General features: G+C 40.9%; 1 protein-coding gene across 1 annotated transcript in view; it reads left to right on the top strand.

Moving 5' to 3' along the window:
- nrxn2b (neurexin 2b) overlaps positions 1 to 25,615 on the top strand; it is a 1,850,542-nt gene that overhangs the window by 743,611 nt on the left and 1,081,316 nt on the right. Inside the window, exons 8-9 of the mRNA XM_055156806.1 lie at positions 7,685 to 8,126; positions 14,264 to 14,647. Coding sequence (XP_055012781.1) covers positions 7,685 to 8,126; positions 14,264 to 14,647 — 826 coding nt within the window. The remainder of the gene's footprint in view (positions 1 to 7,684; positions 8,127 to 14,263; positions 14,648 to 25,615) is intronic.

Here is a 25,615-nt window from a genome sequence, read left to right as displayed (position 1 = left end):
CTGAACAAAAGGCCAAATTTAGCTGTTAACTTGAAAACTACAGCTTCATTTTGAGGTGTAAACAAACTAATAACGCAGGATTACTCAAACATGTGTGAATGAAACAAAACACAGCTCCAGATATGTATTTTAAAAGAGCATTGTGACACGACTTAAAGCTCACAATTTTACGTAATTTAGGACCTTTACAGATAAAAACAAATCAGATACAGCGCTTTTAAACTTTATTATTACTTGAACGCGTGCCTGTTCTTGTTTAAAAATGATACACCAAAAAAAAAAGTAAATAAATAAAAAAGGTGAAATATTGCAAACGTGGATGAGAGCTGACAGCTAACAGGCCACTGAAATGAGATGGTCCAAAAACCAATAAGGCGCAGAGCATTGTCCGTGATTAGCCCGGCAGTGCTGCTAATGTGGGCATGGAACAGTGCAAATACAAGCTAATGTGATTTACAATAAACAGTAACGGAGCCAGATGAAAGCTCCGCCGCGAGACGAGGGACAATTATATTATACTTTTGTGATCTCATATAAAAAAAATGAAAATTTATTGGGATAACGCCGGTGTCTCTGAGCAATAACAATAAGAGCAAATTTGATTAATTTTCTGTGCTTTTTTGTTGTTGTTGGGTATTGTAGGCGCGGTTTGATTCGGCTGTATCTGTGTTGTGCGTTGTTATGATTGTGGTAGCGATTGTATTTCGCTATAATGACATGTAAACAAACGCAGTGTGAGGACAGCATCGGCCTTGGTGTGAGCGCGAGCCATAGGGGGCGACAATAGTTCAGTTGTCCGTCCACTGATCTGAAGGTGTGGTGCGATTCCGGCTCTCACAGATGAATTCCGTCGTTCTGTCCTTGGGCAAGAGGCTTAACCCACCTCGCCCCCAGTGTCTGCGTACACTGGTGTATGAATATGTGTGTGAATGGGTGAATGGCTCCTTGAACGCCTTAACCTGGAAGGAGTGTGTACCATATTTTCCGGGCTATTAGGCGCTCTGGATTATAAGTCGCACTTTAATTAAATGGTCTATTTTCGAACTTTTTTTTTTCACAAATAAACCGCACCGGACTTTAAAGGAAACACAACAGTTGGATGGGTCAGTGGGACTTTGTTTGGCGCGTTCACGGTGACTCTGGGCTTTGTTCAGTTGTGGCGTGTAGGGAGGGTGCTGTCTGGGACCGCTGGATTGTCGGCGTGTTCGCAGTGACTCGGTTGATCAGTTGTGTCTAGAAGTGGCACGTTGCACTCGCTTTTTCGGTTCGTTCCTCCGTGATAAGTGTGGCTGCGGGTGTTTTTCGCTGTGCGGTCGCTGTCTGCTCCGTGGGAAGGAGCTCCTGTTAACCATATTAACCCTGCGTTCGATTATCTTCAAACACCCACTTGGACCTTGAATTTGATGTCATGTCTGAGCTTGAAGTGTATTATGTTTCGTGTGTCCCCTTAGCAACCTGAGGGACGTTAACGGCCGTTATATAGAGTATTTGTTCAATACTGGCCTCACCACAACACCGACTACCAAACCCACACACAGTGATACAGACGCGGTAAAGTTGCAGTAAATTGCAGTAAAACGAGTGACTGAAATTGTCATTTAAACCACCAAAGTGTCCAAATACAATGAAAACAGTTCATATTTACACGTCACATTGGGTGCAGTCATCTTGTATTCTGACACGGAATCCTTGCTTGGTCTACTTTTTCCACCACTGAGGTTCGAGTTGCGCTGTCCCAGGAAAACGGGTGTGTCACCCGTGTCACTAGGCAACTTCCTTGGAAAACTGATTCAGAAGGATAGTTGACTACAGGGTTACGCCACAGTTTGAAAGCACAACGAAAGTTTATTTTGACAAAACTTGCCCATTTCCCGTATTTCCCCTGATAAAAAGCCTGGAGATGCTCTGTTGTTGTATGCTGCAAAATTAGAATTTTAACCTATTTTGAGCGCGTATAGCGTAATGATGACGCATGTATGAGTCTGCTGGTGGAAATTGTCCAACCAGTTTGAATGGAAAGCCAAATCTGCTCATGTGCTGTTACACTTTGGTGTAAATTGGGGGTTAAGGGTGGAAAAGCGCTGTATAAAAATTTGACAAAAATGTGACCATAGAACCCTCCACAATCTCGCTTCAGCACAGCACTGTTCTAAAAGCCTCGTGTGACGGCGCCCTAAGAGCTACGAGGAGAGAGGACACCCCTGCCTGCCTGACAAATCTACAAATCCCCATTTTCCCCTCCTCCGAGCTTCCTCTTTCACCCTCTCACAGTAATTCACTCGAGCATCTCAGCGTGAACCCCACCACGCGCAGAACTACCTGGAGGACAGAACCCCCAGCGAGCGTTAAACAAATGGAAAAAAAAAATGAAAGGAAGACTCTTACTCCACACGACAGGCCTCATTTAGCTCGCCTTTAGCGTTTAATCCGTTGTGAATGCGTGGAGGCGTACGGGATGGAACAATAAGCGTGGTTCTTCAAAGACTTGTCAGACATCTGCGTGAGGGCTCTGGGCTGGAGCGCTCACTGCTCTAAATCCCCCTGAGCTGGTACAGAGCAAACATACTAGTGATATTTGTCTGTGTGATAGCACTGCTGTGAACTGTGGGTATGATCTACTGCGCACTGGTGTTTTGTCTTTTTTTTTTTGCCGCTGGGACAACCAGAAAGACGAATCAGGGACCCCCACTGTAAAATTAAATGGATGTGTGTTATAATTTCACTGGGCAAAACACAAAACAGGAACTTTTAAACCAAAAAAATAGGCTACAGTAAAATCTGACACTTGCTTGACCTGGAGAATGTTCCAAAGTGTGGTTTTAATTACACAGAACTGACTCTTGTGACATTTAAGCCATGTTATAATGTTGTTACCCCCTCAAAACCAGACCTGGAGTTGTGTTTTGTTTCATTCACATTCATGTTTGAGGAACCCTTTAAAATTAGTTTGTGTCTCAAAGCTCAAAATGCTGTTCCACCTTGTGATGTCGTGTAGTGCTAGTTTTCAAGTTAAGCATTACCTTTTATATCTTTAGTTCAGTAGAGATTTCCAGCACTGAAACGATCCAAATGATTCTCGTGTTTTAAGTTTTTGAAAGTATTTTAAAAGTAGAGCACATCCTGTATTACCACGTGACATCACAAGGCGGAACAGAGTGTTTACTATGTGAGAGAAGGACTAAATATGCAGGGTCTGTGTGTTAAACTTGTGTGAATGAAACAAAATACAACTTCAGGTCTGTTTGTGATGTCACTTGGTAATACAGGAAGTGCTAAAAATCCATACACCTTCACTAGAATCACTTGGTTTATCTTCCTGGAATTTCCCAACTCCATCCATCCATTTTCTTCCACTTATCCGGGGCTGGGTCGCAGGGCCAGCAGTCTAAGCAGGGACTCCCAGACCTCCCTCACCCCGTACACTTCGTCCAGCTTCTCCGGGGGGACCCCAAGACGTTCCCAGGCCAGCTGAGAGACATAGTCCCTCCAGTGTGTCCTGGGTCTTCCCTGGGGCCTCCTTCCGGTGGGACATGCCCAGAACAACTCCTGAGGCATCCGGAACAGACTTCCTCACCTCAGCTGCTCCTCTCAATGTGGAGGAGCAGCGGCTCTACTCCGAGCTCCTCCCATGTGGCTGAGCTCCTCACCCTATCTCTAAGGGAGCGCCCAGCCACCCTGCGGAGGAAACTCATTTCTACCACTTGTATCCGCGACCTCGTTCTTTCGTTCATTACCCAGAGCTCATGATCAGAGGTGAGGGGAAGAACGAAGACTGACAGTAAATCGAGAGCTTTGCTTTTCGACTCAGCTCCCTCTTCACCACAACGATGCAGCGACCACATCACTGCAGACGCTGCACCTGTCAATCTCACGCTCCGTCCTCATGAACAAGACCCCGAGATACTTGAACTTCTCCACATGAGTCAGACAATTTCCAAACTGTATGAAACAAAAGGTAAAAGGTAGCGGTTCACTTGAAAACTACCACTTCTTGACATCATAAAGAACAGAACAGAGATGTAGACTTAGGTTACTCAAACATGTATGAATGAAACAAAACTCAACTCCAGGTCTGTTTTTGAGGAGGTAACAGCATTATAACATGACTTAACACTCACAAGAGTCAATTTTGCGTAATATAAGACCTTTACAAATGCGAAAATACAGCTTAAACTTGTATATAATCAGTTATTCAATCAATATACTAAAAACAAATATGATAAGTTATATGTCTTACCTGAATAGCCCATTTTCAGTCATATTCAGTAACATTTTTCTGTTGGCGATATAGTTTTTGAGGTTGTAACATTTCCCACTATTCCCAGTTCATTGTCTCGGGCTCTGTGCTTTTTCATGTTTTGATTCATCATTTCCACACACTGACAAGATTTCCCAGCAGCCGCTCGGAATTAATTTGGGCAATTAGGACGCATCTGCAGCCTCTCCACGGTGCACGCTGAACGATGTTGTTTGCTCCTGCTCCGTTTTGTGATTAAGAATTTACAAATATCACATTTTTAACAGTGAGAATTGTATGATAATGAATGGGTTTCTCGTTTTTCAAAGTTTTTAGTAACACGTCGTGGATAGAGAGGTAGTTAACCGGAGTCCATTTGGTGGTTTTATGGTAAGCAAATATGCTAAAGGGGGTAGAGTAAACACGCTTTTATAACGCTACTAAAACTTTATGTTGCATTCTATTGCTATTGCTTTCTGACATTAATATACATTTCAGAATTTTTATGATGAGACCAGCAATCTTGGACTTAATAAGGGACAAAAAAAGCATCGCAAAAGATTATTAAACATTGACTTATATTGAGGTTTTTGGACGTACAGAGTTGGAAAATGATATAAAAGTGCTGAAGTTTGAACAGTAGGAAATAGTAGACATAAGGGAACAACAGTGTGAATTGAAATTAAATTATTATTATTATTTTTTGTTTTGTTTTTTGTTTGTTTTTGTTCCTTGATTAGAGTGGCAGCACTTTAGCTTTGCACTTTTTTTTTTTTCTCAACATTCCATTGTTCCAACACACAAGGTAGACATGGTTTTATTCTTGATTTTATTGGTTTAGACCTCAATTAGACCTGGGTTAGACCTGGTTTTAGTCCTGATTTCAGTTCTGGGTTAGTCTTGGTTTAGACCTAGTTTAGACCAGGTTTAGACCTGGTTTTACTCCTGATTTTCAGTGCTCTGAAAAAGTGTCTGTCCCCTTCCTAATTTCTTACTTTATTTTTTTCCATGTGTGTCTCTCTTAACTGTTTCAGATCAGCAAACAAATGAAATACTAAACAAAGATAACCCAAGTAAACAAAATAAATAAAATAAATAAATAAAATCACAGAAAAACTGCATTTTAAGAGAAAAATACTACCCAAACCTACATGATCGTGTGTGAAAAAGTAATTGCCCCTCTTGTTAAACAATGAAGTAACTGTGATTACCGTATTTTCCGCGCTCCGCTGTCGATTATAAGGCGCACTGTCATTGAATGGTCTATTTTCGAACTTTTTTCACAAATAAACCGTGTGGGACTTTAAAGGAAGCCCAACAGTTGGATGGGTGAATGGTTTTGTTTGTTTGTGGCGTTCACGGTGACTCTGGGCTTTGTTCAGTTGTGGCGTGTAGGGAGGGTGCTGTCTGGGACCAACGGATTGTCGGCGTGTTCGCAGTGACTCAGTTGTGTCTAGAAGTGGCACACTGCACTCGCTTTTTCAGTTCGTTCCTCCGTTCCTCGTCGGCGTGGAGTGATGAGTGTGTCTGCGGGTGTTTTTCGCCGTGCGGTCGCTGTCTGCTCCGTGTGTGTTTGCGTGCGCTGCGGCTTTGTAGTTTACTGAAGTCGTGCTGGGACACCCGAGTGGATTCGTGTATAGTGCGCTCTGGATTGTGGGGCGCGCGGCCATTTTTTGATGGGGTATGGTGTGGAAAATACGGTAATCTTATTAATGTGGAAAGCTGAGTTCAGTTTGATAGCCACACCAGACCTGATTGCTCCCAGTCCTTTGAAATCAAGAGAAAAACAGACAGTTATTGCAAACACTTAACTACAGCTACTAACCTAAAATTTACACCAGGAGCGTCAGCAGCATGTAACATAGACAGAGCAGTATACATGTGTATTTTTAAAAGTTTAAGTTTTAAAAGCTCCTGTGGATTCTCACGTTTAAACACTAAACTTTTTACACTGTTTTTGTATTTATTGTTCATTGGATGAATTATGTTTTAAATCACAAAACAAATGATGGCAATAAGAGAGACAGTGCTTTACAGCTATAAAAAGCGATATTTGTGGTGCTTGCATTAATGAAGCTACTCAGCATTTCACTTTGGTCGTCTGCTCCACCACCTTTTCCTTCAGAAGTTGTTCTTGTAAAGTTTCTGTCTGATGCCGTAAAGTGTTTTATATTCATCATCTGCGGCTGTAAACTTTCCCTTGTCCATCACGAGTCATTCCCCCGAGCTCCTGATGTGACGCACGGTGTTTACGTGACTCTAGTGGTTTAGAGAATGTATTTTGAAAAGGTATCAGAAGTTTATTTTGACACCATGTGCCCATTTCCTGTCTTTCTCCTGCTAAAAAGCCTAGAGATGCTCCACTGACATTGCAAAATTAGAACTCCAACCTATTTTAAACGGCACGTAATGTAATGATGACCGTTTGACATGTGTATGACTCTGCTGGTGTAGATTGTCCAACCGGTTCGAATGGAAAGTGTGCATGTGCTGCGTGTATGCTGTGCTGTTACGCTTTGGTGTAAATTGGAGGTCAGGGTGGATCAACCAGTTATTAGGTTTAGGGGGCAATTATTTTTTCCACATGGGATATGCAAGTTCAGATGGCTTTTTTCTCCTTAATAAATAAAATTGGCTCTTAAAACTGCATTTTGTGTTTACTTGTGAGTTATCTTTGTGTAATATTTAAGTCGGTAAGGGAGCAAATACTTGTTCACAGCACTGTCTGTATCAGCATTTTATTCCGTTTAGTTGGTGCACAACCTGGAATTTTCTGCATTAGGGCTTTGAAGCTGCACTGTGCAAATTGTCTGGTGGGGATCATATAGAGATATATTATTGTTTTTGCCTGGAATGTTCCACAGTATGACTTTAAACATATCTTATCTCGCATTATGTGTGTTTTTATTGCTTAAAGAGTTGAAAGACGTTGAAAAACATGCATTCATCCTGGTTCTCTCCAATGCTCATCCAATTTTCCTGACGCGATGTGCAGCAGTTTCATTAGCGAAATGCACATGTTTAGTGCTGTGATAGTGCTCTGGAGGGGGAGTGACTTAGCAAGGGGAGCAGGGTTGTTTTAAGTGAATATAACATTTTCAAATCATTCGACAGTGTGACATTAAACGGCTCTACTTTACATTTATTCAATTACATTTGATTTTATAGCTCAAAGATACCTACAAAAACTGACATTCTGACTGAGCAGGGTCGCCTCTCCACAGATCTGATCAGTAGCTTGGCCTGGTTTGGTCTCCATGATGATAGAAAGTTTTAACAGTTCAGACAAAGCAGTAATATTTTCATGGAGAAAAGCATTTAAATATGTACATGATAACGCAGATAAATGGATTTAAATTTGCTGAAAACACTATTGAAAACAAAAACTAAACACGTTTTCAGTTTCGATTTCTAAGACATCATTTCTCTTTTTCTCTTTTCTTCCAGGTGGTGTACAAAAACAACGACTTCAAGCTTGAACTCTCGCGACTCGCCATCGAACGCGACCCCAAGATCACCCTGAACGGAGACTTGGTTTTCCGCTGCGAAGACGTGGCCGCCCTGGACCCCGTCACCTTCGAGACCCCGGAATCGTACATCTCACTGCCTAAATGGAACACCAAGAAAACCGGGTCTATCTCCTTCGATTTCCGGACCACCGAGCCCAGCGGTCTGCTCCTCTTCAGCCACGGTCGTCCACCCCAGGGCCCCAAAGAGCAGAAGCCAGGGAGGGAGCTGAAGACGGACTATTTTGCGATGGAGTTGTTGGATGGGTACCTGTACCTCCTGATTGACATGGGGTCGGGGAAAACCAAGCTCAAGGCCAGCCACAAGAAGGTCAACGATGGAGACTGGTGCCACGTGGACTTTCAGAGGGAAGGGAGGAAAGGTGAGTTGGTTGGAACTTTCATGATAGTAAATACAGATAGAGAAGAGGGTTTTTTTGTTTGTATGGGACAAGATCTCGTCCCAGATAAAAATTTTTATTAAATTAATTTTTCTTGGTGAAATCCATGTATCATTAGTTTTTTTTTAAATAGAAATCCAAAAATAAGAAAACGAAAAAACTATTTTCTTCATTATTTGTCTCCAAAACCAAAAAAACAAACAAACAAAAAAAAAACCAGATGATTAGTTTTTTTCAGTTTTCAATTTTGTGTTTAAATAAATAATGCGGAAAAAAAACGGATGATGGCCATTTCCCATTTACATGAGTTATACCAGACTTTTGCACCCCATACAGACTGAACCAGGACTAAACCAGGACTGAACCAGGACTAAACCAGGACTGAACCAGGACTGAACCAGGACTGAACCAGGACTACACCAGGACTAAACCGTTTTCAGTCCTGGTCTGGACTGTGAGTGGGGTCACCTCTCCACAGATCTGACCTGTAACTTGGTCTGGTTTGGTTTCCATGAACATAGAAAGTTTTAATACAGGCATGTCCAAACTATGGCCCGTGGGCCAAATGCGGCCCTCAGACAATTTTTTCTTGGCCCTCAACATTTTAGGAGAATTGGCCCAAATTACCTTGCACCTATGAAAAATTTACATTTTATTGCAAGTTTTTTGAAAATGTAAATTAATAAAGCCAATATTTAACATATAGTGTGTGGTTTTGAGGATCTTAATATGAATAAAGGACATTCTAATGTGTTAAACATGCAGATATTTCAATTATTCACTGTATTTAGCACCAGTCTAAGTCCCTCGAGTGGCCCTCTGCTTTGTCTGTGTTTGGATATGTGGCCCTTGATGAAAAAAGGTTGGACACCCCTGGTTTAATACAATACTGTGAAACATTCCAAAGAAAGCAGTAAGGATCTGGATCTCATGGAGAAAAGCATTTGATGAACCCTAAACCAGAAAAGTTACACAATGCAACTTTGAGTCATTTTATGTCAATATTATGAATTTAAATGTCTAAATTATAAAGTAAGGATCCACGGGTGTCCTAGATTATAACTATAGCAGACACAAGCACAGTATGTCTTCTTTAAAACTTAGAACCTTATTTAGAAATGTAAGATTGGGCGAAATGAAGAAGTATTTTTCTACCAATATGGGATACAAACATTTCCTCGTGCCAATTTGCTGATCTGCTTTATTAAAATTGTTAGTGATTGCCGTGTTGTTTTTTTGGCTCACTCGATATGCGACAGTTGGGCGTAATATTGTCGGCTCAAGAAATATGTGTCACCAAATGAGTCGGTAACTACAGTAAATGAAGAGGGACAATTTTATTTTTAGGTTGGGTCTTATTTTGTCCAGACACCATTATGTTATAAAACCATTGAGGAAAAATGGCGTAATCACAGCTATTCAGTTTGCCAAAGTCGCTAAAGCAAAAAATAGACTTCTGAGGCAGGTCAGGAGATTTTGTAATTCTCATTCAAGAGGCTTTTGCCAAATTTGGTTCATCGAAACGTCATCTCCAAACCAAAGACGATAAGTTCTCCAACAGTGTTTCTCAAACTGTGGTAGTACACAAGCTTCTTTAGAGTCAGTTTAATCCATAGTTTTGTGCTCTCATATTTTGGGATAGTCCTTTTTAGTTTTAGATTATAACTAGTACAGCAGTGGAGACCTAGTTTAGATCTGATATAGGCCTGGTTAGAGCATTGTAGTTATTTATTAGTGCCTCAACCGGAGAGGGGTTTCTTCAGGGAAAAACACAAGGGCTGCTCAGAGCAAAATAGGCCTATGACGAACCAGACCGGAACCACATTTCTGTCTGGATGCTTTGCCCCACCTTGGAACCAGTCGCGACCCTCGAACACAGAGGACAGCTAACAATCTGGTGGACCCTCTTGGACCTATAGTTCTCTGTGCACTCTCGCTTTCCCGTCCGGAACCAGCACACAGAGAGCGCTGCCACAAGATATAACATACCAGACTGGATCCATGTGTCTGTCCGGATGCTTTACTCCATCTTGGAACCAGTCGCGACCCTCGAGCACGGAGGAGATAACAATCTGGTGGACCCACCCGGACCTATAGTCCTCTGCGCAGTCTCACTTTCTCGTCCGGAACCAGCACGCAGAGAGCGTTGCCACAAGACATAACATACCGACTGGATCCATGCTACTGTCAGGATGCTTGAACCTCAGAAACAGGCGTGTGCAAGTCCACTGCACACTGGGCTTGCACGCTTATCTAACCAACAGACCTTACCTCTCTATGGTGAATGCTACCGTGTCTTAACCGAGGCTGGCTGCTGCTACTATCCGAACTCGAACCCATGTGAGCGTGGCGATCATGGCTCTATTAAAATAACTGGATAAGGTGCTGCTGCTTGTAGCTGCCTCCAGTTGACGTAGTGGACAATCACTGGTACTTCAGCGAAAAAATCCTCTGGGCTGAGAATGGATTTTTCTCATAGAGCGCAATGTAATCACAAACTGCTCGTGTTCGGCTGACAGGGCAACTTTCAAAAATGTCAGATTTGTTGGCAATTTTTACCTATTTTTAGATCATTCACTTTTTCTCAGCTCAAAATCCTTCAGTTGTCTTAAAAAACAATTTATAATCCTTTTGCTCCAGCTCCTCTCGCTCTGACTGGTTAAAACGATCACGTGATCCAAAAGACCGTGCTCCATGCTTGCGTTTGCGTGAACCTGCGAGAGAAAAGAGCACTACTGCACATGCTCAATCGGCCCAGAGCCAGCGGAAGTACCTCACCGGGCTAAAGACAAATCTGGAGTGATGTGCCATTTAGCTCGGCCCATTGGCTTGAATGGGCGGTCATTTTGAAAGCTTAGTGCATCGATCTCAAAATATTAACATCGATGGCCTAAATAAAAGAGAACTCAAACATATGTGAATGAAACAAAACACAACTCAGGATATGTTTTTGACGAGGCAACAGCATTATAACATGGCTTAAAGCTCCACAAAGAGTCCATTTTGTGTAACACCTTTAAAAAAAAAAAAAAACAATCATTCATCTCTCTATTGTTGTTTGTTGGTTTAGTCTCTTAATCAATTGCAATTTTCCCTTTTCACAACACAGTATTTTCAATTACCAACATAAATACAACCTTGGCTACTGACCAAAAAAAAAAAAGAAAATATCACTCCACGAAACCGAAGCTCTCCATTCGTCGTTCTTGACAGTGACTGCGCGAGCCCAAACCCTCAACATCTGCCTCTCCGCTCTGACGAATGATCCGAAGGTGCGGGCCTCCTCGGACATTCTATCTCTCCCCTAATGACGTCTTATAATGAGCGAGGCGGGCGTGCGCGAGTGTGTGGGAGCGTGCGCGTACCTGTTATCTCACCGCTGCTCGGGCTGTAATTGGCTTTTAATAGAAAATTAAGACGGACTCGTTAATCACAGAAGAGAAAGCGAGAGGGGGGTGGGTGGGGGGGATTAGGTTTCGGTTTCATTCTGCTCCCCTTCTCCTCCATTTAACTCATTACACACACATTAGAAGTCATTGTCATACGCGCCCTCGCTTCTCCCTGTAACGCGGTGTCCTTTACATATCCGGTTAGTTTATGTATCAAAGCGTCAGCCGGCTATTGTTCTCGAAGCCTATTTGAAGTGCTTGATATTTGAAAGCTAGGTAGGGTAATGGGGAAATGTAATTATGGAGTGATCAGCGTTTTTTAGATTGAGTTCACGCGGCGTCGCTGTTTTTTTTTTTTTTTTTTCTTTCTAGAATGATGAAATGGAGCTGGAGGACACACCAGAGTTCTGAATTTGTGGAATTTGCTGTTCAACGGTCTGATTGCAGATCTGTTGACCTGGTTTGTGGTTACTGTCTTTGTAATTACTCGGTCTATCCACATGAAACAAAAACTGGTGCGAAGTTCGAAATCTTTGTCAGCAGCAATGAATAAAAAGGTGTTATTTCATATTAGCTTTGGAAATCAGACCTACCGTACCTATAAGTCGCTCCGGAGTATAAGTTGCACCAGCAAAAAAATGCATAACGAAGAAGAAACAAAAACAGTCACACTTTTTGGGGGAAATGGAGTTTGTAAAATCAGAGATCAGGAACCAACATTTCCGACAATAGAAGAGAGAACAACAGTCTGTTAACGTCACATATGAACAGTTCTTCAGATAAACTATAGCATAAACAACAGAACAGAACAAGTTTACCAAACTCTCCATCTCACTCCAAATCACTAAATCCATTAAATTCTTCATCCTCGGTGTCACTTCTGAGCAACTCCGCAACCTCCGGAGGTAAACGCCGCTTTCTCTTCTGCGTAGCTGACGTCAGACTCAGCATCAGTTCCAGTTAGAATTATTCCAGCCTTTCTGAATCCCAACAGGATGGGTTCGGTGTCACTGAAGTCCAGGCTTTGTCCATCCATCCAGTGACTTCCAGGAAAGTTTCATGGTGCAACCTCCCGGTGTCACAAGTTTCCTGCTCACTCCAAACTTTATTTCTGCTGCTCGATTATCGTTTTTGGCTGCAGATTTCTCTACTTGCAGCTTGTAATCTGCAAAATATGATTTTCTTTTTGGGGGCATTTGTGTTCAGTCATCTCATTTGTCTTTATAAATTTGTTTAAATTGGTACAGAAGTAATGGTGCGATCGACCGACATGATACAGACAGGACAGAGGCTCTTTCTGCAGGAGACATGCGCAGGAGAGCCAATTGACAGTGGTACAGGAGGAACAGGAGCAGCAGATACAGACACATAAGACTAGAGCCTCTCGCGGCCGTCAGTGTCAAAATTTTAAGTCATATCGGAGTATAAATCGCAGGAAACACCCAAACCATGAAAAAAAGTGTGACTTATAGTCTGAAAAATATGGTATTATTCAAAACCAAAAACGTGATTGTTGTCAAATGGGCTTCAAATCACAAGGTAAGGTCCTTTGCAAAAGAAAATGTAATTCTGTCAAAGTAGAGTCTTTTAAGTAGCTTCTTCAGTTCTGACAGGATTCTGGTACGTCTCTGCTTTACTAGTATAGCTGTCTGAAAGGAGGTACTAATTAAACTGAAACTAACACACCCTAGTCATAAGTAGCATCTGTTCTTAGTTAAATCCACTGAACTGTCCTAAGGTGTGAACGGCCACTTGAGTCAGAGTTTTGCATAATCATTTATAAGCAGCTTTCACAACTTTTCAGAATCCAGACAAGAGTTTTGCTGTCACTGTAACGACAACAACAACAACACTTCAAAAAACCTTGGGATATAAACAGTAAAATCCATCAGAAAAGAACTTAAAAGTAGTAGAATTATCTCTCCACGCAGCAAGATATTTTTACTTGACAGGTTATCTTAAAATAAACTACCTCTAGACTAAAATTAAGCGTCGCAAAACTAGTAAGTTGATAATAAATCTGGAAACAAGGTGAATAACCTGATATAAGGTTTAAAATCTTGGCCAGATCAGAGAAATTTGCAGTGAACAGCCAGTTTTGACCTCGAGAACTGCAAAATATCTGTACTGGGACAAGACAAATATAACAAAAGTAAACACACGGACAAAAATCGGGTACAGGCCCTTTGATTAGACCTGGTTTGGTCCTTTTACTGTTCAGTTATAATCTTCAATAAATCCTCAAATCCTCTGTACTCCAAACTATCCCTCTTTTTTTACACTTGGGTTTTGGAATTAGTTTTTTCATACTTTATGTTGTTAAGGAACAAAATACATGTAACAAAAGGGCCTTTTTAAAACTCTATTGTGTAACTTTTCTGGTGGAGGGTCCTTCAAAATGCTTGTCAGACCAAGTTACAGGTCAGATCTGTGAAGAAGCGACTCAGCTCAGAGTCAGAATGTCTGTTTTTCTAAGTATTTTTGAGCAATAAAACCATGTGTAATTGAGTAAATGTAGGTTTTGTGAAGCTGTTTAAAGTCATACTGCGGAACATTCCAAACAGAGCAATAACATATCCATAGAAACAAGCAGGAGATGAACACCTGAACAAAAAGTTGCACAGTGCACTTTTAATTAGACCTGGTTTATCCATTTTGCAGTTCTAGGATAATCTAACAAATCTCGACACCCGATCCTAACAATTATTCCCACTTTTTTTCCACTTTTAGGTTCCATCTCGGTCAACAGCCGCCAACTGCCCTTCAGCTCCCCCGAGGGCAGCGAGATCCTGGACCTGGACAGCGAAATGTACCTGGGGGGTCTCCCGGAAACCAAGTCCGACCTGATCCTCCCTCCCGAGGTGTGGACCGCCCTGCTCAACTACGGCTACGTGGGGTGCGTCCGCGACCTCTTCATCGACGGGAAAAGTCGAGACGTGCGCCGCCTGGCCGAGATCCAGAGCGCCATGGAGGTCAGCAGCTTCTGTACGCGGGAGCTGCAGAAGAGGTGCAGCAGCGCCCCCTGTGGCAACGGAGGACTGTGCAAGGAGGGCTGGAACCGCTACATCTGCGACTGCACCGGCACGGGATACCTGGGGACCAACTGTGAGATCGGTAAGAGGTGGTGGAAGGTGGAAGGTCTTAGGGGTGTAACCGTACACAAAAATCATGATTCGGAACGTACCTTGGTTTTGAGGCTCCGTTTCGGTTCATTTTTGATACAGTATGGGAACAAAATGCAGAACCATTTGCTTGTTTATTAAACCAACAATTAGTTTTACCATTATACAAACAGGAACATAAAATAAATGCAAAGTGCTGCTTGGTAATACTAATAAGTTCAATAAAATATTCTCAGATGAGCAAAAAATGTAATATTATAAAAAAAATAGATTCCTTGTAAACAGTAACCACATTTTTCAAAAAGTAAAGCGCAGCACTAACAGTTCCAGCGTGAAGTTTTACTCAATCTTCATATTTTTGGCCAGAAAAAAAAAAAACGTGTCCACATTGTCTGGAGTAAGTGCAAATCTGCTGCAGTTACAACGTCTCCAGCAGCTGAAAATACACTTTCACTAGGGACAGAGGTCATGAGTGTAGGGGTTGGGGGCAGAGATTCCGTGCTGGCAAAAGGTGAAGGTGAGGACCGAGGCGCGCCGATCGTAGTTTTATAAGGATTCAAATGGTTTGGAGGGACATAGTCAAGGCGAGCTGCAATTGTTTTCAAGGCGTTCACAATAACTATAAAACGCTGCGGGAAACACTTCCACCCCAATCACGGACGAGTTCCCTTGTGACTAGTAAAGAGCCGAGCCTTCCGTGTAGCTGCACATGTCGTGGTGGAATGTAAACACACACAAATTGCGCGAACTCACTCGTGCACAGACCTGCACCGAACCGAATGTCCCGCACTGAAATGGTTGAATACATGAACCGTTACACCCCTAATTGGTCTGTATTGGTTGTGGGCTTTTGTTTGTTGATTATTAAAGTTGGGGTGCCTAATTTTTATATCACAGAAGAAAGAAGTAGGTATTTAAATCTGTCTGACTTGTCCGAGCGCTCAAAAACAGTAGCACATTGTTCATCTACAAGAATTTACTTTTCTGGGCAGTTTTTTAAGAGTTTTAAATGTTTGTTTTTCCTTCACTTTATTATAAGACAGTAGCTCAGTCGGCAGAGCGTTTGTCCGTTGATCCGAAGGTTTGAATCCCACTCTCGACGTAAAAACATCGTTGGTTGAGCGTTCAGATCCATCCAGATGCTGTTGTTGTGTCCTTGGGCAAGACACTTAACCCACCTCGTCACCTGTGTGTGAATGGGTGAGCGGTTCCTTGATGTAAAGACTTTTGAGTGCCTTGAAGGTAGAAAATCACTTTATAAATAACACTGAATACAGTATTTACCAAGAAGCAGATAGAGAGCGCCAACCTCGTTTTCCAGAAGTAAATTTCCCATAATAACATAACGTAAGAGTTGATGAAACGTTTTAATAGCTTAGCGGTTTTCTCTTTAAATAAAATTATAGGTCTTGTGGTCATTAGTTACCACATATCTGATTAGCCGTGAGCAAGCTTTCCAACTTTAATATTTTGCTCAGAAAGTCTATTGGAAAAATTAATGAGGAATTAACGTCCGTGTCCGGGGGGAGTCGGGCTTCATGTGGTCTCCGGGGGAAAACACAGAATCATCAGGAGCTTAAATTGACATATCGGCTGGGTCATTATACAAGTTCTGACTAAAAGCTCAAAATGAAGTGAAAAGAGAGGAGCTGATGCTGTGTGACCAACTGCCAATGATAATTAATTCAGTATATTCTTGTCTATAATTTACACTTATGTGATATTTAAGATATAGAGAAATGTTAACACTAAAATATAATCCGTGTATCGTTCGTTCATTCGTTTTTCAAAATAAAACCAAAAATAAGAAAATGAAAAAAAACAACTGTGTTCTTCAAAACCAAAATGAAAAAATGGATAACGATTCATTTTTTCAGTTTTCGATTTTATGTTTAAATGAATCATGGAAAAAACGGATAACGGCCGATTCCCGTTTCAGTGACTTAAACTGTGATGCCGGACTTTTGCACCGAATATGGACTGAACCAGGACTGGACCGGGACTAAACAAGGTCTAAACCATGAGTGATCCCAGGACTAAACCAGGTCTAAACTAGGACTAAACCAGGACTAAACCAGGACTAAACCAGGTCTAAACCAGGACTAAACCAGAACTGAGCCAGGATTAAACCAGGTCTAAACCAGGACTAAACCAGGTCTAAATCAGGACTGATCCCAGGACTAAACCAGGTCTAAACCAGGTCTAATCCAGGACTAAACCAGGTCTAAACCAGGAATGATCCCAGGACTGATCCCAGGACTAAATCAGATCTAAACCAGGACTAAACCAGGTCTAAACCAGGAGTAAACCAGGTCTAAACCAGGCCTAAACTAGGACTAAACCAGGACTAAACCAGGTCTAAACCAGGACTAAACCAGGTCTAAACCAGAATTGAATCAGGAATAAACCAGGATTACACCATGTCTAAACTGGTCTCAGTCCTGGTCTCAGTCTTAGTCTGGTCCCGGTTTGGTCCTGTTCTCAGTCCTGGTTTAGTCTTGGTTTGGTCCCAGTAAACGTCCATTATCCATTTATTCATTTAAACACAAAATCGAAAAACTGAAAAAATGAATCATTATCCATTTTTTCATTTCAGTTTTGGAGACAAATGATGAAGAAAATAGCTGTTTTTTCTTTTGCTTATTTTTGGTTTTATTTTGAAAAACAAATGAACAAATGACACATAATAATAACTTTTAAAACGACATTGCTTTTCCACTCTACTTTAACCAGAGTAAAATCCACAAAACCAGTGTATATATTAAGTTTGAACACATGCTCACGCGCACGGAGCAGCTGCTGTTTTATACCCGACCACATTTCCACTGGGGGTTATTTGTATGGAGAAAATGCCTCCCCCGTCAGGTGCGTATATCCGGCGTACAGTATCCGGGCTCGCAGACCGGGAGCGGGAGGACAGGGTGGAGATGCGTCTGGCAGGTTGGATTGGTGATGCATTCAGGCCTAGCTTAGCCATCTGTGCGGTTCTGTTCGAGCCAGGTGGTGTAGGGCCCTGCTGGGAGAAGGTGGGGCCAGTTGACAGAGGTGGGTAGAGCTAAAGCCGCAACCAAAACAAATAAACAGGCAAATACGTCCGCTCGAAAATCTAGTCGCTTTAAAATAAAACGTCAAAAAGAAGTGATGATAAGAATGATTTCACAAACACAAACTTGTAAATGGAGAAACTACTGTAGGAAATGGAAGTTACTGGAATAAAGTTGCAAGTTTCATATATTTACAGTAATATAAAATTAAATTAAATTAAAATATTTTTTTCTTAATTATATTATTATTATTATTATTATTATTATTTTTATTTTTATATATTTATATTATTATTTTTAATCTTTTTATTTTTGTTATTTATTTATTTTTATTTTATTTTATTTTTTCATTGTCTGTTAAGGGTGGGTGTGGGGAGGGCATTTGTGTATTTGTACATCTTGTGGCATTATTGTGTGGCCGTAAGACCACAATATAGGGGAAAAAATAAAATAAAATAAAATATATATGACAAAAAAATTTAAACTGTAGAAATGAAGTGAAAACATTGTCAAATTTTTATATAACTCTTTTCTACCTTCAAGGCGCTCAAAGCGTTTCACACTCTACCAACTGAGCTTCTGTCAAACCATATTATTATTTATTTTAAATGCTGTGATGCAGACAGACTTTGAAAACTGTCACTTATAAATGCAGCAGTTATGTTTTTGTGATTCTTTGAAATGATACGCCTAAAACCCAATGGGTCAGATTTGGCCCTAATCCTAAATTAGGGAAAACAGGGTAAAATTGTTATAAGTTCACTGAACACCAAAATATCCACTTTTTCAGTCATTTAATGCATAGTTCATAATTTTCCAAAGAAGAAAAGAAGGGTTCTTGGGTTCTTCAAGGCTAAACCGGTCTTAGTCCTGTTATCAGTCCCGGTCTCAGTCCTGTTCTGGTCCAAAACAAATATACTGACAAATACATACAGAAAGAGCTGCTTTAAAATAAAATAAAAATAAAAAAACTTTAAAAAGTTTAAAAGTAACAATGTTTTCACAAACAAAACATGTAAATGGAGAAACTACTGTAGTAAATGGAAGTAACTGGAATAAGGTTGCAAATTTTGGTATTTCATATATTGATATTAAATTAAAACTGTAGAAAACTGTAAAATTTTTATATAACTGCTTTCCACCTTCGAGGCACTCAAAGCGTTTAACCTCAAGGAACCACTCAGACACTGGGGGTGAGGCAGGTCTTGTCAAGTGTTTGCCCAAGGACACAGCGACAGAATTCATTTTTGGGAGCTGGAAATGTACTGCCAACCTGTGGGTCAGTGGATCTGACGCTCTTATCAATGATGTTCACGTCGAGAGTGGGATTCAAACCACCAACCTCTGGATCAATGGACAAACACTGTACCAACAAAGCTACTGTCGAACCAAATTATTCTTTATTTTCAAACATTGTGACGCTTGCAGGCTTTGAAAACTGCCACTTATACATTCAGCTGTTATCTAAAGTCATTGAAAGTAGTAACAACTTACCCCCAATTTACACCGAAGTGTAACAGCACATAAGCGCAGCAACACTCGTGCAGGCATCGCTTTCCATTTTAACCGGTCAGACAGTTTACACCAGCAGTGTCATACGCACGTCCATAGGCTATGCACCGCTCAAAATAGTTTGGACTTCTATTTTTGCAGTGTCAAAGGAGTGTCAGGGGAAAGACAGGAAATAGGCACGCGGTGTCAAAATAAACTTCCGATGCCCTTTCATAATACATTCCCTAAAACCACTACAGTCACATAAATATTGTGCGTTTACAGTTTGTGGAGGATAAATATAACCAAACACTTTTGCCACACACACTATATACTTTCTCATAAACCTATTCAAATATTACTTCTGGTATTGCTAATGATACAATTCAAGCTTAGTGCTACTCTTAGACAAATATAATATTTAAAAAATACCTTGTAAATGTGACTGAGTACATGTCACATATATTCACCTATGCCAGTCCAAACAGCGGACTGCAAAATTAGCTATGATTTCTATATTCTCCTTTTTTTTTTTTTTTTCGTTTTTGTGATGAGAGAGGCGTAACTCTGCGTGACACAAGGGTTAATGATGCAGACAGCTGGATTGAGAACAGGACAGACACGAGATGAGAAGCACTAATCCTCCATAAGGTGATGTTTGAGCAGATCTTTTTCTGAGGGGGCTGGAGGTAAGGGAAGACTCACGGTGCTGTTCTGGCATCTAGTGGAGGTTTGGGGTACTGCAAGGGACAATAAAAAAAACCCTCTGTACTGATTTAAGTAGTTTTATGTTCCATTACTTTACAGAAATGTCAATAGAATATAAGTATACAACAAGATTATACATTGAGAACATTTTTTTTCTTTTTCTTTTTTTGGTGAGGGGTCTGATAAACACTTTTCTCCATGGAGATGTTATAGTTTTGTCTTAAATGTTACAGTATGGTATTAATTTTGGTATTCTAGCTTCCATGGAGACCAAACCAGACCAAGTTACAGGTCAGATCTGTGGAGAGGCGACCCTGCTCACAGTCAGAACGCCTGTTTTTCTAAGTATTTTTGAGCTGTAAAACCATCTGTAATTGGATAAATGTAAAGTAGAGCTTTTTAATGTCACACTGTGGAACATTTAAAGCAGAGCAATGACGTATCCATAGAAACAAGGACTTGGCGGACCCCCAAACCGAAAAGTTACATAGTGCATAGTGTTCTTTATGTACTATTTAGATTGAGCTATATTAACCGGCATTATTAATTCCATAAGAAAAGCATAAACAATTTTTTCTTTTTTTTTTTTTTTTTTTTTTTTTTAGACAGATAATATACTTAGTAACTCAGGGCTTGTTTACTACCCAGTCTGACGCCACCTTGTGCTTCTGCTCAGTTTCATTTCTCTCCAGTGACAAGGTCAGGAAGTGGAAAACACTAGACAGTTCGCAAAAACCCCGGAAGTGCAAGTTCAGGCATCAGCCACTCAGAGAAAAGTCATACATTCTGTGTCGGCAATGATTCCTGAGATCGAGGAATTAAAGCCAGAACAAAGAGAATGTTCGGTGAATTTTATCAAGGGGAAAGACGTTATTGCCCTTCGTCCTATGGGATTTGGGAAAAGCTTAATATTCCAGTTATCCCCGTTAGCGACGCATTACATACGTCAGGACTAAATAGCAGCGATTGGTTAAATGAAAAAAGTACCCGCCTACTGTCGAGTGAACAAATCCTAAAGCTGCAAGGTCAGACGGTTTCTATGAAGTGAAACCGACTGATGAATCAGGCTACCTGTTTACACGAGAACACTTGTGGGTTAAAACGACAAAATATTTTATCAGAAGTGAGTTTCGTTTAGACCAGGGGTTCTTAACCTTTTCAATCTTGGGGCCTGACTTTTTCCATACAAAGTAAGCGGGGGCCCTATCTCATATTAAATGCATTATATTGTACTGATTGTGGGGCCCCCAAGGAGGTGTTCCGGGCCCTACTTTCACTACTTACTTCCACTGGTTTAGACGGTGACAGTGTTTTTGGGGCTTAAAAACATGAAAATCTGAAACCACCCTCCAGAGTGGAAAAACTGAATATGCTCCGCCAAAGCGTTTCTATCTACACTGCCCAAGACGCAAAACTCTGGTCAAATCTGCTCACGTCGCGCACGTGTTTACATCACGTACATCACCACCTAGTAGAGTCCTAGTAAGGGTCCATTTTACAGCACCAGCCCATTAACCCGTGATTTTATCAAAGTTCCCATGCCCATGATAAATCAAACTTAGATTAAAAGCATTCTAACTGAATTATCCATCAGAATATGAATTGAAAAGTTATGACTTCAAGAATTGCAATCACAAAATGAAATGAAACGGTTGCGCTTTCTTCAGTAAGAATACGAATTCACAGACGTGACTCGACTGTCAAAAATACAACATTACTTCACAGAGATTATTAGCTGAGCATAAGAAACATTGATCGAGATGCCGGACTTTCGCGCCACACACGCCACAGACTGAACCAGGACTAACTAAGGACTAAACCACACACTTTTGCGTCACCGTATGCACGCAGATTTCCTCCCAGAAACGCTGATCTAAACGCAAAATAAAAAGTGACGACGCGACGCCACTTTTGTGTCTTCTGCTCAGACCGTCATCATGTAAACGCACCCTAAATCTGTTTTTTTCCGCGTGGTTATCGTCAAACAAGGTTAACATATCAATTTTTTGAAGCTGTGCCATAAACAAAACGCAAACAACCATTGGCAAATCATTCATAAACTCATACTTCTCCTTTTAGAATCACTATAGACTTATTCCGAGGACTAAATCTTGGTGTGTCGTTGAAGCGAGACAAGACAAGCAACTGTTGTTTCCTCATGTTTTCATACACAACAATGCACAATACAGCAGTAGTGCCTGAAATTGAAGGAAGACCCTGTATCTGACTTCTATTTCTTTTTGTTTTTGAGAGAACCTTTTGCACCGTGCAGCGAGGTGTAAAAAGCAGATACTTGTACACAAACCTCAGACATGGTAGTGGATGCAGACTATGAAGTGTCAGCCGTTTTTTTCAATGTAGGCCAGTCGCTGAATGAGAACCGTAAAGATTATCCCGGACATTTATTTCTCTTCGTGGTGGAACGTTAGAGTGAAAGATTTGGAATTTTGTTACTTAAGTAAAAGTACAGATACTAGAGCAAAGAAGTATCACATGAAAACATCTTCTTAGAGGTGCATTATGTTTTTGTTTTTTGTTTTTTTTTTCTGGTGGAGGGTCCGTCAAATGCTTTTTTACTTTTCTATCTTCATGGAGACCAAACCAAAACAAGTTACAGGTCAGATCAGTGGAGAGGCGACCCGCTCACCGTCAGAATACATGTTTTTCGAGGTATTTTTGAGTCATAAAACCACCTGTAATTGAATAAATGTAAAGTAGAGCTGTTTAATGTTTAAAATATGGTGGAACTTTCCAGCAAGAGCTATGGTGTATCCATAGAAACAAGCAGGTGACGGACCCCCAACCAAGAAGTTACATAGTGTGGCTTTAAGTTAAAAAAAAATCTACTCAAAGTGCATTGTGTAACTTTTCTGGTGGAGGGTCTGTCCAGTGCTTTATGTTCTTGCTTTGTCTGGAATATTTCACATTAAACCTTTCTATCTTCATGGAGACCAAACTAGACCAAGTTACAGGTCAGCTCTGTGGAAAGGCGACCCGCTCACAGTCAGAATACATGTTTTTCGAGGTATTTTTAAGCCGTAAAACCTCCTGTAATTGAATAAATGTAAGGTAAAGCTGTTGAATGTCACACTGTGGAACATTTCAGGCAGAGTAACGACATATCCATAGAAACAAGCAAGTGACAGACCCCCAACCAAGAAGTTACATAGTGCACCTTTAAGTCAAAGTTTTAAAGTTTTGATACAGAAATGTGCAGAATTTTCTTCACCCGAAACAACTGAATTGATGGTTCTTTTATTTTTGTTCGCTCACACTGCAAATGTGTTAAAAATCACCCCACAGCCTTTCCAAACTATAATAAAAAATACTTTTGCCCTTCAGTCCAGTTTAAAATTGTAGTGGAGTAGCAAGAACAGATACCTGCTCTCAAATGTAGTGAAGTAAATGTAAAATCTACTTAAAGGGACAGTTCGGAATTTTGGATAAAACAGTCTTACCAACTCCACAAAGCACCCGAAGCGAATCTATTATTACACTAGACTGTCCATGTGAATGTTAATTAATTAATTAATCATTGCATTTGTATAGCACCTTTCAAGATACTCAAAGCGCTTTACAGTTCATTGTTCATTCACTCCAAACTTAGTGGTGGTAGCTGCAGACTGACAGAAGCGAGGCTCCCAATCTGCGCCATCGGCCTCTCTGATCACCACCATCACTCACACACACACCACTTTCATACTAGGCAATGTAGGTGAAGTGTCTTGCCTAAGGATACAAAGATAGTTTTTGCCACTGGACCCCCACTGTGGCACCTGGAGTTCCCAGCGGTCTCCCATCCAAGTCCTAACTGGGCGCGGCCTTGCTGAGCTTCTGAGATCTGACGGGATCAGTCTTTGACATGCCGGCCACGTCTGCGTCTATGTCTGTGTTGATAGAATAATTTTAGAAGTAATACCAACCTTCCTTTTGAGAGATTTATGTCTGAGCAGCAGCAGCGAGTTGTACTTCCTGATAGAAACCTCAGCAGCGGCGGACTGATATATGAGAAAATAGTCCCTCAACTTGCGACGATTCATGCGATGCGAAGTTAGTTTTATTTCAAACATTATTCTATCAGCACAGACATTTACATGGACAGTCTGGTGTAATAATAGATTTTGTTTTGTGTGTTTTGTGGAGTGGGTAAGACTGTTTTTAGTGGCAGGCTAACTATGGCCATTGACATGCACTAGCCTAGCACCAGCGACCTCTGCAAATACAAGGACTGGATGGAATATTTAAAAAAATGTCTCCACACGTCTCCAACGCTCTGGTTCACTAGGAAATCAGGCCCTATGTCCAAAATTCTGAACTGTCCCTTTGGGTATAGTACATATACCTCAGATTTATACTATGATGCACTATGTAACTTTTTGCTTAGGGGTCCGTCACCTGCTTGTTTCTATGGAAATACCATTGCTCTGCCTGGAATGTCCCACAGTATGACTTTAAACAGCTTTACCTTACGTTTACTCAATTACTGGTGGTTTTACAGCTCACAAACACCTAGAAAAACATATATTCTGACTGTGAGCGGGGTCGCCTCTCCACAGATCTGACTTGTAACGTGGTCTGGTTCGGTCTCCATGAAGACAGAAAGGTTTAATGCCATACTGTGAAACATTCCAGACAAAAAAATAACATATCTATAGTAAAAAGGATTTGACGGACCCTCCAGACCCACCAGAAAAGTTACGCAACACACTTTTGAGTACAGTACTTTTCTACTTTTACTTTAAGCTCCTAATAGTTTCGCTTTTTCCAAATGCAAAAACAAAACACAAGCGTTTGTTCTAAGTGCTGAACAGTGTGTATATATATATTCCACATTCTCCCTTCCGGCCACAGTATCTCATTCGTCTTGGAGAATGGCTGGAGATGACAGTCGCGAGTGCTGTAGTCGAACTGGCCTCATAAATTTATACAAGCAGTGTTATTTTTTTTTTTTTTACACTTTAAATGTCAACAAAGCTTTCACCGCTCCCCTCCTCGATATAGAAGACCTTTAGAATCTTTTCGCGAAATGTTCTTGAAAACGCTCCAAATCTTAAACCAATAAAGTACACATCGACCCACATTGCGCGGGCCCAACCTGAGGCGGCTGTCTGTTTCGTAGCTATTTCTGGTTAGTCGATTCGTCACGGCTCCGGCGCGATCTGTCTCATGCGCAGAGAAGTGTTTTGCGGGTCTTGTGAAGGGATGTAATTTATTCGCAAATGAATGCAGCCCGCCCACTAGCAAACGTATAATGCATTAGTTGGAATCAGAGGCGGTAATTTGCGATGAGAAAAGCAGATGTGCGGTTCTGAGTGGGTTGGAGTCACAAATGGTTACGTAATGATTAAGTTTTACAAACGCTGGGAAGTTTGCATGAAGTGTCTTTATGTGGTAAAAATAAATACAATAAATAAATAAATAAATAAATAAATACAAATCTACCATGAATTATCCAACTTATTATCAAGACTTTAAGCTTCATTCTGACATAACTGCTTGTCTCCATGGAGATGTTATTGCTTTGCCTAAATCAGGGAGGTCAAACTCAAATTCACAGAGGCCACAGTTAAAAACTAGGACCAAGTCGTGGGCCAAACTAAATATTTATTGAAAAATTTCAACAACATCTGCATGTTTTCTCTTCTTTCAAGATATGTAATGTTAAACCTTTTCTTATAAAAATAAATGTTTAATAATAGGTTTGCTTAAAAATTTGA

Source organism: Boleophthalmus pectinirostris, unplaced genomic scaffold, assembly GCF_026225935.1.
Source record: "Boleophthalmus pectinirostris isolate CB_2022bp ecotype Guang Dong unplaced genomic scaffold, ASM2622593v1 HiC_scaffold_20, whole genome shotgun sequence".
Taxonomy (NCBI): Eukaryota; Metazoa; Chordata; class Actinopteri; order Gobiiformes; family Gobiidae; genus Boleophthalmus; species Boleophthalmus pectinirostris.
The sequence above is the reverse complement of the archived record's forward strand: the minus strand, read 5'-3'. Positions and strand labels throughout refer to the sequence as shown.